Source organism: Petaurus breviceps, unplaced genomic scaffold, assembly GCF_028583685.1.
Source record: "Petaurus breviceps papuanus isolate PSGF00001 unplaced genomic scaffold, PetGlider_PUasm1.0 90847, whole genome shotgun sequence".
Lineage (NCBI taxonomy): Eukaryota > Metazoa > Chordata > Mammalia > Diprotodontia > Petauridae > Petaurus > Petaurus breviceps.
Genome location: NW_027187360.1, coordinates 8354847 through 8369431, shown reverse-complemented (window position 1 = coordinate 8369431; position 14585 = coordinate 8354847). Strand labels below are relative to the sequence as shown.

General features: G+C 39.4%; 2 protein-coding genes across 2 annotated transcripts in view; one reads left to right on the top strand and one right to left on the bottom strand.

The window, feature by feature from the left end:
- Positions 1–14585, bottom strand: part of PFDN4 (prefoldin subunit 4) — a 371852-nt gene that overhangs the window by 257689 nt on the left and 99578 nt on the right. The window lies entirely within an intron of this gene.
- The window catches only part of BCAS1 (brain enriched myelin associated protein 1), a 100517-nt gene continuing 88964 nt past the window's right edge, over positions 3033–14585 (top strand). Inside the window, exon 1 of the mRNA XM_069072438.1 lies at positions 3033–3556. Within this exon, the coding sequence (XP_068928539.1) occupies positions 3038–3556 (519 nt within the window). The 5' untranslated portion in view covers positions 3033–3037. The remainder of the gene's footprint in view (positions 3557–14585) is intronic.

Genomic DNA, 14585 nt, shown 5'->3' with positions numbered 1-14585 from the left:
TTCCTCAAGGAGCTTATTTTCTAAGAGAGTCAAGTACCAGTCAGTGTTGAAACAAATGACTCTGGTGTTTATGTTAGGAGAATATTTCATATTTAGCACTATCCATCTATGCATTGAAACCTTGCTCTGACAGAGTGAATGACCTGCTCAAGGGTATTAACACAATGTTTCAAAAAATTTTAAGTCTGGGAGAGGGCATTGCCCAACTATAGACTCTTCCCTCTCCATCCTCCCTCCCTTCCCTGCCAGAATATTAGGGCAAGAGGAAAGATACTGAAAGAAATAGTTGAAACTCTTGGCATCTTGAAAAGCCTTGCTTTGTTGGGAATTTTTGCCTCTCACTTTTCTTCAGCTGTTTCCTCTTCTGCTGGCAAGGTTCATCAGTAAATTTAATTTACATTCACTGGGCACATCAGCTGGCTCACTTAGTCACTCAGGGACCTGACACTGCTCTCTCTTTCTGTCTTTTTCTTTTGGTCTTTTGCCAGTTCCCCTGTTTATCAAAAACCCCTCCCACCCCTACCAATGAGGGCCTCTCCCACAGGGGGAGCAGCAAGAAGAGATGCAGGAGTTAATCAGTCAGTATTTTAGCTGAGGCACAGTGGAGGTGATTGGCTTGGGGTCTGGTGTGTAGGTACCCCTTCAGGGGCACAGGTCACTGTAGCCTTACTCTGATCTCTTTTTCTGGGCTCTGCACTGTGATCCATGGGGAGACAGGATTGCAACAGAGACTCCAAGGCTCTTTTTCCTGGCTGCTTTTAGATCTACTTCATATTGACAATTCTACAAGTGCCAATGGATGCACATGCATGAGTATGCACACACACACACACACACACACACACACACACACACATACACACCCCTACACCCAACTCCAACATCAGAATGAGTAAATTGGGCAAGAAAAAAAATAATTCCTATACAGAAATCCCCAAAAAGAGAATGGAGATAGAGAAACCAAATTTTGAGTACATCTGCAAATGTACAAACTTAAATAAAGAGATGACAGACATAAGGCATATGCTGGAAGAACTCTACCTAGGGGACACAGAGACAGAGATGCAGAGACGGAGAAATGGAGTCAGTCTTTTTGATACTGCTATGGTAGTAGAATATTTACTTGAGAATCCATGTTGAAGTAGGTAAATGCACGTACCATGGTCCCTCTGCTTTACCAATGGACCCATGAGGCAGTGTCTCTGTACATATCCTCTGACATTTAACCTGATCCATTTTGTCAAATCTGTACATTATATTTGATTTTCACCACAGTTTGAAAGACACAGCATGATACAGTGGGAGGACAGATGGACTTGGAGTCAAAAGTCTTAGGTTGCCACTTCCTAGCTATGTGATCTTAGAAAGTCACTCAACGCCAAACAGCCTTATAGGACAATACGATTTAGAGCTATAGATGATCTGAGAAAACTATTTTGTCCTCATTTTATAAATGAGAAAACCGAGACTGAGTTAAGCAGGTTTCCCAAGGTCACATAGGCACTGTAGGATAAGTTTCATAGGTGGAGTAAGGAGTGGCACTGGAATTTGCATACAAATCCCTTGCTTTGTCTATACACCATATGTTTTGTTTCTTCACGTGTAGACATTCTCTAACATTTCATGGTTTTGCCATGAGACTATTCCCTCTACCAATGCAGATCACAATCTATGCCTTAAAAAACAACCTTCATTATTTACTGAGGCTGGAAAAACATTTTTTCTCAAAAAATAGCCAAACTCCTTTTGATGAGAAATTACAAACTTAACTAGGCTGGATGACAGACTCACCTTCAAAGACTCTCAAATCTGGATGGGATCATTTGTTATTTCATCTATTAAATGGAGACCAAAAAAGAAACTGGAACCCCACACACTCCCAAATGTTCTTGGGAGGACCAAGGACCAAGTGATATAATAATAACTAATATTTATATAGTACTTTAAAGTTTGCAAAGCACTTTCCATGTATTATCTCCATCTGATCTTTACAACAATCTTGTGAGGTATTTATTATTAGACCCATTTTACAGATAAGCATACTAAAAGGGTAAGTGACTTGACTAGGGTTACAGAAAACTAGTAGTATCTAAGGCAAGATATTAACTCTTGACTCTAATCTAATGTTCTATTTACTGTACTATCTAGTTACAATATGAAATATACTAGGTGCTCTAGAAAGCTTAAACCACTATATAACGTTTCGGTTATTTTTCACACACACAGAAATACACACACCTTGTTAGCATGATAGTGTTTTAAATAAATCACACCTTCCAATTTGGTCTCTATCCTTTAATCTGAAAAAAAATGCTGAAGATTCCCCAAATTCTCCAGACAGCATATATATGATCCCATAACTTTTTCTTTAAAACTGCCTTTTAGGGGCAGCCAGGTAGCACAGCGAGTAAGAGCACCAGCTCCAGTGTTGAGACCTGGAGATCGAATCCCGGGCTCAGACACTTAGCACCCACCCAGAAACACCTGGCCATGTAACCTTGAGCAAGTTACTTAACCCCAATTGCTTAGGGGCAGCCAGGTGGCTCAGCGAGTGAGAGCACCGGTTCCAGTGTCGGGATGACCTGGATCAAATCCGGGCTCAGATACTCAGCACCACATCCAGAAATAACTGGTCGTGTAAACTTGAGCAAGTTACTTAACCCCGATTGCTTTAAAAAAATAATAATAAAACTGCCTTTTGAACCCATTCCTGATATGACCCAGGAGCTGATCCTTGATAATTCAATCTGTGCTGTTTCTAGTCTGAATTTTCCCCCCCAAAAAAAGGCATGAAGTATCTCTAGGTGAACCAACATTTATATCACAGGCAAGCCAAGGAACAAGGGGTTTATTAACATGCCACAAGTCTGCTTTGTCTTTGTCATATAAAAACAAAGAGTATGGAACATTTGAAGTCCATGATAAATACTTGAGTTTCCTTGTTTTGTTGAATAATCAATGTTTTGTGTTTGTGTTTGCAGCCAGTACAGAGACAAGTGTTAACCAGGGTAGTGTGGCCACTTCTTCCCATACAACAATGGAGATAAGCACTGTTTCTGAGGCCAACGGAAAGAATCTTGGGAAGGAGGCCAAAGCCCCAACACCAGCTGCTAAATCTCGTTTTTTCTTGATGCTCTCGCGGCCTGTACCAGGACGTACCGGAGACCAAGGCACAGATTCATCAGTTGGATCAGTGAGCCTGGATGTCAGCTCTGAAAACCCCCCAGCGAACAAAGCATCAAGTGAGAGCATGAAACTTCCGGCAACAGCTGCACTGGAAGAAGATTCAGATAAAACCCAAAACCAGGTCCCAGCTGAAGCATCCCTTAGTAATACCGAACAACCAGCATCTCCTCCACCTGAGGCAGAGGGTGCAGCCCCTGCCAGACCCAAGGAACCCAGCTTTTTTGACAAATTCTTCAAACTGGACAAGAAAAAAGAAAATATACCTGTTCCCATTGGAATCCAAGAGGGAACTGAAAATACAGGGAACCAACACCTGGACAGAGAGACTCCTGGATTATCAAGCCAGTCGAACAATGTCCCAGAGGAGAAGGCAAGTGTTTAAACAGGAATATCCATTTCAGTCTTAATGAAATCTCATAAGAGCATTAATGGGGTAAGACAACTTCACATATGTTAAACAACAGACACCAGGGGCCTTGACAAAGGTATCAAGTCATTGACCCTCTAAAACAAATAGGACATTGTAGCGTGGTGCCTCCCTGATGTTTTAGCTGACAGGAACATCTGTTTGAAGAGCACTAACAGCTGTTTCATCTGTTTTGTGTAAAAAAAAAAATGGGAGATGACTGCCACAGAGATGAGTTCATCCTATTTACCAGAGTTTGAGGTAGGAGAGCTATATGTGGTCAGTAGACCTGGATGCAAAAGCAGTCAAAATGTCACAATTATTCATGGTTTTAGAAAGGCCATAATTTGTTTCTTGTTAGAAGTCTGTTGTTTCGCCAACAATACGTGTTGTGTGGGTGAGTTGAGGGATATTTTTCCTTTCTGAAAATCCTCATTTGTACCATGTCATTGGACTAGATCAAGGTGTGCTATGAACAGTATTTCTGCTTATAATATTACTATATGTTGATAGAAGTTTATATTTTCAGAGAGAGAGAGAGATGTCCCCAATCAGATGTCTCTACTCCTCAGCAGACCAAGACAACCTCCTTTTAGTATTTGGTAAAATCATTATTTAATTGTCTGTTTAATATATTTAGAGTTTATTCTTATTCAGGACTAGAATTAGTACAGTAGAAAAGGAAACAAGAGTTGATAAGGTTCTTACTCTCTCTCTCCCTACCTTCCCTCTTACTCCCTCCCTACCCTCTCTCTTTCTCTGTCTCTCCTTTCCCCCACCCCCCCTTATTTCTGCCCCCTCCGTCTTTTCCCCCAGCACTCCCCTCTGTCACTGAGCCACTATTAATAAACTTTTAAATCAATTTTTTCTAAAGAAAATACAAAAGGTGAGATTAAGTCTCAGTGGTAGAGTTGGACCAAGGGAAAAATGCTATGTGGTTGGTGGATTTTTCTATATTGTTTGGTTGGGAAAAGTATGTTTTTAGGGACTTTGAAATAATCAGTTCAAAAGCCTCCCTCCCAAAGTGTACTGCTATATGTACCAACTAGGTTGTGCAATTCACACAACGAGTCCTAAACATTCAAGCAACAGTATCCAGAGCTGGAGTAGAATAAGGGGCACAGTGGTAGCGGGGGCTCACCACAACTTCTAGTTATAAGAGAGCTTATAGTCTTGAACTCTTATGAATTGATATAGTGAGGGGGGAAATGTTATGATCCAATTTAACTGAGTCAATTTTGAGGAACTGTGTCCCTCAGCAATATGTACATTTCTAGGGACCTCTACCACATACAGGGAAGCAATATAGCTGAATAGCAAAACCATTAGCTCTGGAGCCAAACAATTTGGATTTGACTCTTGGTTCTAGCACTGGTTAGCAGAGTGCCCATGGTCAGAGCACTTCTCCTCCCTAACCCTAAGTTTCCTCACCTATAAAATGAGAGCATCATACTAGATGGTCGTCTTGCTATCCCTACCTGTTCAATGTTCCTATTGCTATTTGTTACGTGAGGGGGGTAAAGGAAGGGGAGGAGGGGGAGTTGGTGAAAAATCAACCATTATATGAAATAACATTTGTGGGCATGAATTCTTAAGTTCAGAGTTTTAAAGCCAGAATCACTTGGGGAAAATAATAAGACACTATTTTCTCCAGGAAATCAAAAGTTATTCTGGGCCTGTTTAGCTGAGTTGAGGAAATTGAACTGTTATTCACTGAAAGAGAGTCATAAGACTGAAAAGTAGCTTGTGATGACACTTAATTCTATCTCCTCGCCTCCAGACAAGTATGCACCTACTAATGTCATACAAATGAATACCTGTGTTAACTTCCAAAGTAATCCAGAGAAAGAAATTTCACAGCTTACTGTATTTGGTAAGCCAGTTCACTGTTCTATAACCCCTTTTTTTTTTTGGAGGGGGAACGCAGGGCAATTGGGGTTGTGACTTGCCCAAGGTCACATGGCTAGTTTGTGTGTGTGTGTGTGTGTGTGTTAAGTGTCTGAGGACAGATTTCAACTCAGGTCCTCCTGACTCCAGGGCCAGTGCTCTATTCACTGCGCCACCTAGCCGCCCTTTATAACCTTCTCAAGAACAGTCTTAAAAAGGTTAAAAAAAATCCTGATGACCAAAGAGCAACAAAGCTTATGTGATAAAGTTTCAATCCCATGGATGCTAAGAGATGAAGTCCAATATTTGGTATTTTATCCAACTCAACTCTTTTGTAACAGAAATTTGGGGAGAACATTCCATTTTGAGTGTGTTGAAAAAAGGATTTGAATCTGAAGATGAACAGATATACTAGGAACACTATAGGAGGAAGCCTGGTACAGTAGACAGAGTACTGATTTAGTCAAAGGATTCAGATTCAAGGCTTAGCTCTTTTATGACCATAGATGCTTAATCTCTTGGGACCTCAGTTTTCTCAACTACAAATTAAAAGATTAGATTACTTCCAAAGTCTTAGTTCTATTCATGATGCTATGACAGATGGAAAACGATTGCCAAGCTGGGGAGTAAAGCTATAGTAACCACTTAGGAGAGCCAAAAGTTGTAACCTGTCTTCCAGTCTGGAAAATGGGCCAGCATGTTCAATATTCACGTGTAAAACCTGCATATTCATGTGTTTTTAGTTGTTTGAAGTTGGCACATTCAAAAATTGTAACTGAATGATGAACTATCTTTAAAGCTGAATTATTAAGTATCTACTATTCTGTATTGTATGCATGTTTTGTACAAAGCCCAGAGAAGACATGGCATAGTCATTTCACTCATTCATTCAGGCAAAATGGCATTGTGGAAAGAGTGCTAGATTTGGAGTCAAGATCTGGGTTCAAACGTTCAAATTCCACTAGTTATCTTTACGTGGACAAGTCTCTTAAACTCTTGGATTTCAGTTTCCTCATCTTAAAATGAGTCTAATGCCTGTAATTCTTTCATCACAGAGCTGTTTTTAGGCTCAAATGAGAGTATATATATTAAGTATTTTGCATACAATGTCCACTGGCATAATAAATATTTGTTCATGTCTGCTATGTGCACTGCCCTCTCTAAGCTCCCTAAGGTCTTCCAAATGAGCAGAAATCGAGCATGTCATGGAAATAGTGCTTGGGCTTCGAATCAGACGAGCTGACTTTTGAGTCCTGGCTCTGCCACCTATTAGCTGTGTGACCATGAGGAAGCCCCCGTCTTTTTTAATGTAAAATGGGGATGATGTGACTTTCACCACCCATTCCATGGGGTTGCTGTGGGGAGGACACTTCTTAAGTCTATTTCAGCTTGTTCTTTTTACTTACAATTTTCCAAAGACTTTTTGGTGAGATTGGGTGTTAGAGTTTTCTTCTTAAGATAAAAAACATCAACAACCACATAAGCAAAATTACAAATGTTATCTAGTCTAAAAAGTAACTCCATGAAAATAATTCAATGGGCACAAAGTTTTATGTAAATTTCAATGAGGACTGACTAGATGTGTTTGCAAATGATTTCAAGGAGCCTTCTGATTGTTTGGGACAGTTGTCTGATCCATGGCTTGCCAGTTCTTTATAAATCAGCTATTCTTTGTGTCAGATGGTAGGACCAAGCCCTCAAATAGCAACAATAAAACCTCCTCATGCATCTGCTTCTACGGCTGGAGCTCAATATTCTACATAGATGATAGTCAATGGATTGGCCCAGCATCCTTAGGGTAAATTAGAACTTGGGCACAGGACTATCAGATGTCCTTGCAGTTCAGCATAACGCCCTCCTTCAATTGGAATATCAATTCCAGCTAACAGATAGGATTGTGAATCAGAAGATAGATGCCCCCATTTCATTCTAAGGGTAACACACAAACCTTCTGTGTTTCATGAATGACAATCTCATTTTTGTGCACTATAAAACTACATTCAGAGCATAGCATAATTAAAACAAGGCAAGAATTCATGCACTAATGAAGCATTTACTACATGGGCCAAAGAACAGATAAATTATATGCCTGGAATGTTTCACTGAGCAGTGATTCATGCAAACAAAAGTGTTGGCAGGAATGGGTTCTTTTGATTTTTTTTTCCCCTAACAAGTGAACCAGCACTATATGATAAGCATTTAAAATATTTATCACAAAAAGACCTGAGCTCATCATGGAAATACATTTAACTTTTATAGGCAGAAAACTTTAGCTTCCAATATGAATCCGCTTCTTTTTCTTTCACTGTAATTTTTTTTACTTGACATTTTACTAAGCACATTTGGGTAAGATTGGGTGTTAGAGTTTTCCTCTTAAGATGAAAGAAACACATAAGCAAAATTACAGATGTATCTAGTCTAAAAGGTGACTCCATGAAAAAAAAAAACTAAATCTACTTGAAGGACAGTTTCCTTAAGCTTTCCATCTCCTCCTTTCAGTTTCCTGATTTGCAGATCCAAGGGGATGGGTAAATTCTATTTCCTCCTTTTCTATTCATTAATGAGAGAAAACTAAAACAGGGGTCAAGTATGTTGGACAAATTAGGATTATCTTCATAGCTTGCGTTTTAGGAGCATCTTCTTGTTATCAACTCATAGATGTTAGAGCCACAAGGAGCTTAGAGATCATCAAATCCATAGCCCTGATTTTATAGATAAGGAAACTGAGGCAAGAGGGGATAAATCTCTTGTCCAAGGTCATGCGGGAAATAAGTGAGTCAAGATCTGAACCTATCTTCTCTTACCCCAATCTAGCACCCACTCTCCTACACCATAGCTCAGGGGTGGGGAACCTGAGGCCTGAAGGTCACATCTGGCCCTCTACATCCTCAAGTGCAGCCCTTAGAGACATAGAGGACCAGATGTAGCCTTGAGGTCACAGGTTCCCCACTCCTTCTATAAATCATATCCATATATTTGAATCCATTTGAGTAAATTCCAATTGTGTATTGAAATACTTTGCACACATCCCATAATAACAAAGATGATTGACATTGTGACAAACCTTTCTCGTGTTTTCATTTTCTTTTTATTCTCGTGTGGTTTTCAAATGCCTGAAATAAAATATAACTGCTAGGCCTGAGGTTCCTACTAAAAGGTGTATGTATGAGGCGCTAATACATCTCTACTAGTAGATCCATTTGAGGTTGCCAATGTCTTATTTTGGCCTCTAGTCCAGTAATGGTGCTTTGACTCATATTTGCATCATTTCTTTGGCATGGAATACTGTTGGAACAGCAGTCAGCAATACTGCTTAAAGGCCAGATTGCAATTTGGCTACAATGTTTAGTGGTCCATGTTTTAAAATGCATTTTCAAGAAAGACAGCAGGATACTAGCTTTAAATAATTCCTTCAGAGAGTATTTCAAACCAGAAATGAGATGCGTAGACTGAAAAATTGCAATGAGCTATGCCATTATATGGGGCAGCTAGGTGGCACAATGATTAGAACACTGGGCCTGAAGTCAGGAAGACTCATCTTCCCAAGGTCAAATCCAGCCTCAGACACTTGCTAGCTGTGTGACCTTAGGCAAGTCACTTAGCCCTGTTTGCCTCAGTTTCCTCATCTGTAAAATGAGCTGGAGAAGGAAATGGCAAACAACTCCAGTATCTGTAAAAAAAATCCCAAATGGGGTCACAAAGACTCAGACAAGACTGAAACAACTAAATAACAACATGCAATTATACAGTCAGAGGATGCAGACTTGATTCTAAGCTCTACCACATACTAACCTACATGACCAGAGGAAAATCATTTCAACTCTCTTGGCCTCAGGAGCTTCATCTTAGTGTTTATCACAGTGCCTAACACATAAAGGTTCATAATAAATATTTATTTATTATTGATTCATCTACAAAATGGACTAGCGGATATTGAACACCTCTTCTAGCTTATCATCTCATTATGAATTTATGTGAAATTATGAAATTATGAATTTCAGTGTAATCACATTAATTAATAAACATTTTTAAGAGAAAAGGAAAAAAATCAAAGTTTCAAGTCTTTTGGATGTTTATCTGTTTGTTTTTCTGGGTGTTATCCTAAAGGAACTCACCTGGCACAAAGGAAAGAACGTTCTATTAGGATTCACCAGTCCTGAGTTCTTGTCCCAGTTCCATCAGCGATGAACTCTGTGGTCTTAGGCAAGTGACACAACAGCTAAGCCTCATTTCCCTGATGTATAAAATAAGGAAGATGGGCTAGATGTATGAAGGCCCTTTTCTAGCATCAACATTTTATGTTCTAAGATCCCTCTCAACTCAGCTCTGACTGTGTTCTCCAAGTTCCCTTTCAGTTATAATTTTCTCTGTCATGCATTTAAGCTTGTGTGTTTATGCAGTACATATTCAGAAAATCATTTAACCTGTCTGAAACAGTTTCCTTATCTGTAAAATGAGACTAGATAATCTCTAAAGTCTGCTACCAGCTCTAAATCTTATGACCCCTTTACATGATGTTGAGAATGGCCATCATCCTTGAGGGCTATATTATTTTATTGTCTGTTGCTTGTTGTATTCTAACTAAATTCATTTGTTGCTAGATTTATTAGCATTTCCTCCCATAACTAACATGGTGGCTGCTTTGTTTCTCATTCCTCCCACATCTTTAGAGGTAGTACTATTGGAAAATCCTTATTTAAGTTGGCATTGAATGTGTCTGTGTCTAAATTCCATGTGCCCATAGTAATGGAAGAACAATCAGTAAACTCATACACTGTGACCCATTCCCTTTCTTTTCCAAAGGTGAATACTTTGTAGGTTTTTTTAAATATTGTTTGTACACCAAGTAGGTTTGTGGGCAGTTACATGGTACAGTGGATAGAGTGTCAGGCCTGAAGTCAGGAAGACTCATCTTCCTGAGATCAAATCTTACTGAAGACACTTACTAGCTGTGTGACCCTGGGGAGGTCACTTAACCTTGTTTGCCTCAGTTTCCTCATCTATAAAATGAGCTGAAGAAGGAAATGGCAAACCACTCCAGTAACTTTGCCAAGAAAACCCAGATGGGGTCATGAAGAGTTGGACACCCCTGAAATGACTGAACAGCAACTAGCAGGTTTGCATTTTGTAAGCACAAACAAGGTGGGATTTTTGTTGTTTTCTACTTGGAATTCAGTTTCCCAGGCTCCGGCTAAATTGTAAACATCTGAAGGATTAATCTCCTTTGAACCCTGATAATTCACAGCTGTTCTGCATCAAATAGGTTTTGTGCCTTCTGGCTCTGAGCCAATCAGGGGCTGAGCCTTTGTTATATATTCTGGAAGGTTAATGTTTTGCTGTGGGGGTTTGCTCAGGAGAAGGATCTTCTGATTCCCTGGTTGAGACACTGAATAGCCATTTGTTCAGAGCCCCCCCCCCCAACTGCTTAGATGTCTGTGCTCCCCCCATCCAGTGATTTATGTAAGTGTATAGCAATATTGCTATGTTCACACAGCTAGAGCCCTGCCTGTTGATCTCTGCTTATTTCTCTGCTTATATTTTTTTGCTAATTTCTCTACTTATATTTTTTTTACTCACTTCTTTCTCTGTAATTAAAGTAGGATTGTTAACCCCTTTTTAAGCAGTCTTTCCTTTAAAATCAGATCAAAGAACCTGTGCTAGCAGGCCATTCTGGGTGTGCTAGGATGTTTGCTATTACATATTTTCATGGTCCAGGTTTGACAAGATCAAGATTACTTAAATATTTTGTCTAGGATAATTAAAAGCTAGGCAAAAGCATACTTTGTAAATCTTAACCTCTTATGACTGGAAGCCCATACTAAGCTGGGATTTATTTTATATTTTACATGATAACTGAAAAAAACTGGATAAAATGTATAAAAGTGAAGATATTGTTTTGATCTGTTATTATTTCCTAGAAGAGCTTAACTGGTGTAAGATAGTCACTAAAAAGAAGCAGAATATATATATATATATATATATATATATATATATATATATATATATATTATAATTACATGAAAGAAGATTAGCACAGGGGTGGGGAACCTGCAGCCTAGGTCCTCATTGAGAGCCACACAAGGTGGCTTTGAGGCCAAAGCTTCCCCACCCCAGGATTAGTCAAACCATCCACACTATAAACAAAAATGGACAAAATGCATTGTCCAGATTATGACAGGTAGCAAGACTGTGATGTTGAATTAATACATCACTATAGTCTTTATGGGCAAGCATTGATGATGGAACTGAATAGAAAGCGAAGATTTGACTATATTGATAAACAGTGCTCTCAATGATCTCAGAATGTTCATAGCTATAAATCTGCCTCTTTAACACAGTTTTCTCGGATGCTATATGGTTGTGAATTGTGGAATGAGATGATCCCAGAAGTGTTTTAATAACAAATAGTGGTCAGTGAATCAATAAACATTTTTAAGTGTTTTCTGTGTGTGCACAGGCACCAAATATACACCACCCCAAAAAAGAGTCAGAAACTGTCTTCATGGAGCTTACATTCTAAAAGGGGAGACCACATGCAAGTGACTATACATAGATATTTATTTATTTATAAAGTATAAATGAAAAGTCATCTCGGAAAAAGGCAATAGTAAGGGGGGATTAAGAAAGGTCTCCTACAAAAGATGGGATTTGAGCCAATTCCTGAAGGGAAACTAAGAGGCAGAGTAGAGGAAGGAGAACATTTCAGCTATGGGGACCAGCTAATTAAAAAACACAGATATATAAGCTGGTATGCCACATTTTAAAAACTGTAAGGAGAACATTTACAGAGCATGCAGAAAGAAGTAAAGTATAAGAAGAATGGAAAGGGCAAGGTTGTAAAGAAATTTAAATGTCAAACAGAGAAGTATTGATATGATCTTGGAGGTAATAGTGAGCCACTGGAGTTCATTGGGTTATAAGGATGGCATAGTCAAACCTACACTTTATTTGGCAGCTATGTTGTAGGATAGGATAGGGAAAAGTAGAGGCAAAGGGACCGATTCGTAGGTTATTGCCATAGTTCAAGTGAGGAGTTATGGGTGCCTGGACTAGGATACTGAGTATGTGAATAGAGATAAGGGGACATATTTAAAATACGAAGTCAAAGTAAAAATGGCAGAATTTGACCATGGATTGGATATGTGGGTTAAGTAAGAGAAAGGCATCAGATGCGGATCTAGGAATCTAGGAGTAGATGAGATAATTGAACCTGTAACAGCTGAAGCTATCACCAAGTGAGATAGTATCAAGCAAAAAGAGAGTAGGGCCCAGTACAGAGGCTTGAGGGATACTCACAGTTAGGCTGCAACATGTCACCAATGATGACCTGTACACAAGAAGCAATGTAAAAGATACTAATTTCAAGGACAGAAATGAAAAATGGAGGGAAAATGAGCTTTGTAGGTAAAAAAAAAAATAGTAGAGGTGCCCATCACAAACTCATCTTCTTGAGATATAAAAAGAATAAGAGGAAAGTCCCCAACACACTGGGCAGCTCCTTCATGGGGGATTTATGGGAAAACATGGACATTCAGGGAATACTCACAACAGTGAAACCATGAATCTTTTGCGGTATTTTGTACTGGTCATAATATTTCATTGATTTAGTCAATAGATATTTATTAAGCACCTACTATGCACAATGCACAGCAGGTGTGTCCTAGGTGGTATTCCAAAGATAAGTAAGGCTAATCACACAATCAGAGGAGTTAGAGATGAATGGTGCATTAGCAATCATCTGGTCCAACTCAATCATTTTTAAATGAGGAAACTGAGGTCCAGAGATGTTAGTGATATCATACAGATAGTAAGAAACTTAAGACCTAGAAAAAGATTTATTGGAAATGAGTTATTAAGGGGAACTGTTGAAGATATTCCAGGTCACCCATATATTAGATATTGTACATTCGCCAAAAGTTCGCCTCTGAGAGACATGGTATGGAATTGATAGTGTTGGTCTGATGGAAAGCTTTGAATTAGTCATAGTGCCAAAGTCTACTTCCATAAGTGATTCCCCTAGTACATAGTTTGTCTTATCCCACATGCCTCTCATAGCTCCCTCCTTACCTTCAGCAAATATATTTCCATCTAATAATATATATTATTTATTGTTAGTAACTTGTAGAAGAAAATTGTTGGGAATGCCCAACAAGGCAATGTTTATTACCCAAAGGGCTAATTCTCACCCTTCCTCCATCCACATTGCACCTGCTTGCTGGAAACAAGTTTCTAGATTCTCCAAAATCCTGAGGGCAGCAAATGCTAAGAAGGAGGCCAGCTGCCACCCACACTAAACACGTATATATTACTCTTTTTACAGATTTACTATTGGCCTACTCATTGACCCTATGGCAAAGCTGAAGGGCTTAGTTTACTTATTTGGTTTAATGACTTCTTATTGACTTCTGATAAATCAGAAAACATTTCCATGCAGAGCAATAACTAGCGTGAGCAAACAGGAATTTCTCACAGGAAGTACATATCTGGGTAGCAAGATTTCTTCTTTCTCCATCCCTCTTGTTCCATCATTTTTTGGTCATGTCCAATTGACCCTTTTGGGGGTTTTCTTGGCAAAGATACTGGAGTGGTTTACCATTTCCTTCTCCAGTTCATTTCACAGATGAGGAAACTGAGGCAAACAGGAATAAATGACTTGCCCAGGGTCACATAGCTAGCAAATACCTGAGGCTGGATTTGAACTTGAGAAGAAGAGTCTTCCAGACTCCTGGCCCAGCACTCTGTCCACGGCACCTGCTAGTTGTCCCTTTGCCACATAGCCACACTTATCTCCCTAGTGTCCATCTTGTTAGTAAGGGTTAGATCCCTCCTCTCCTGGGTGTCAGTCAGACTGCTCACTGCACTGCTGCATACTACTCCACACCACCACCACTCCAGCAGGTTTTGGCCCCAGGACAGACCAGTCCTAATCATGATTCCATTTGAGTGTTTGCTCTGTATAAAGAAAGAACCATGAGGACTTTCTTTTTGTTTCGTTTTGGTTTTTGCCTTTTGGAGGGCAATTGGGGTTAAGTAACTTGCCCAAGGTTACACGGCTAGGTTGTGTGTGTGTGTGTGTGTGTGTGTGTGTGTGTGTGTGTGTGTGTGT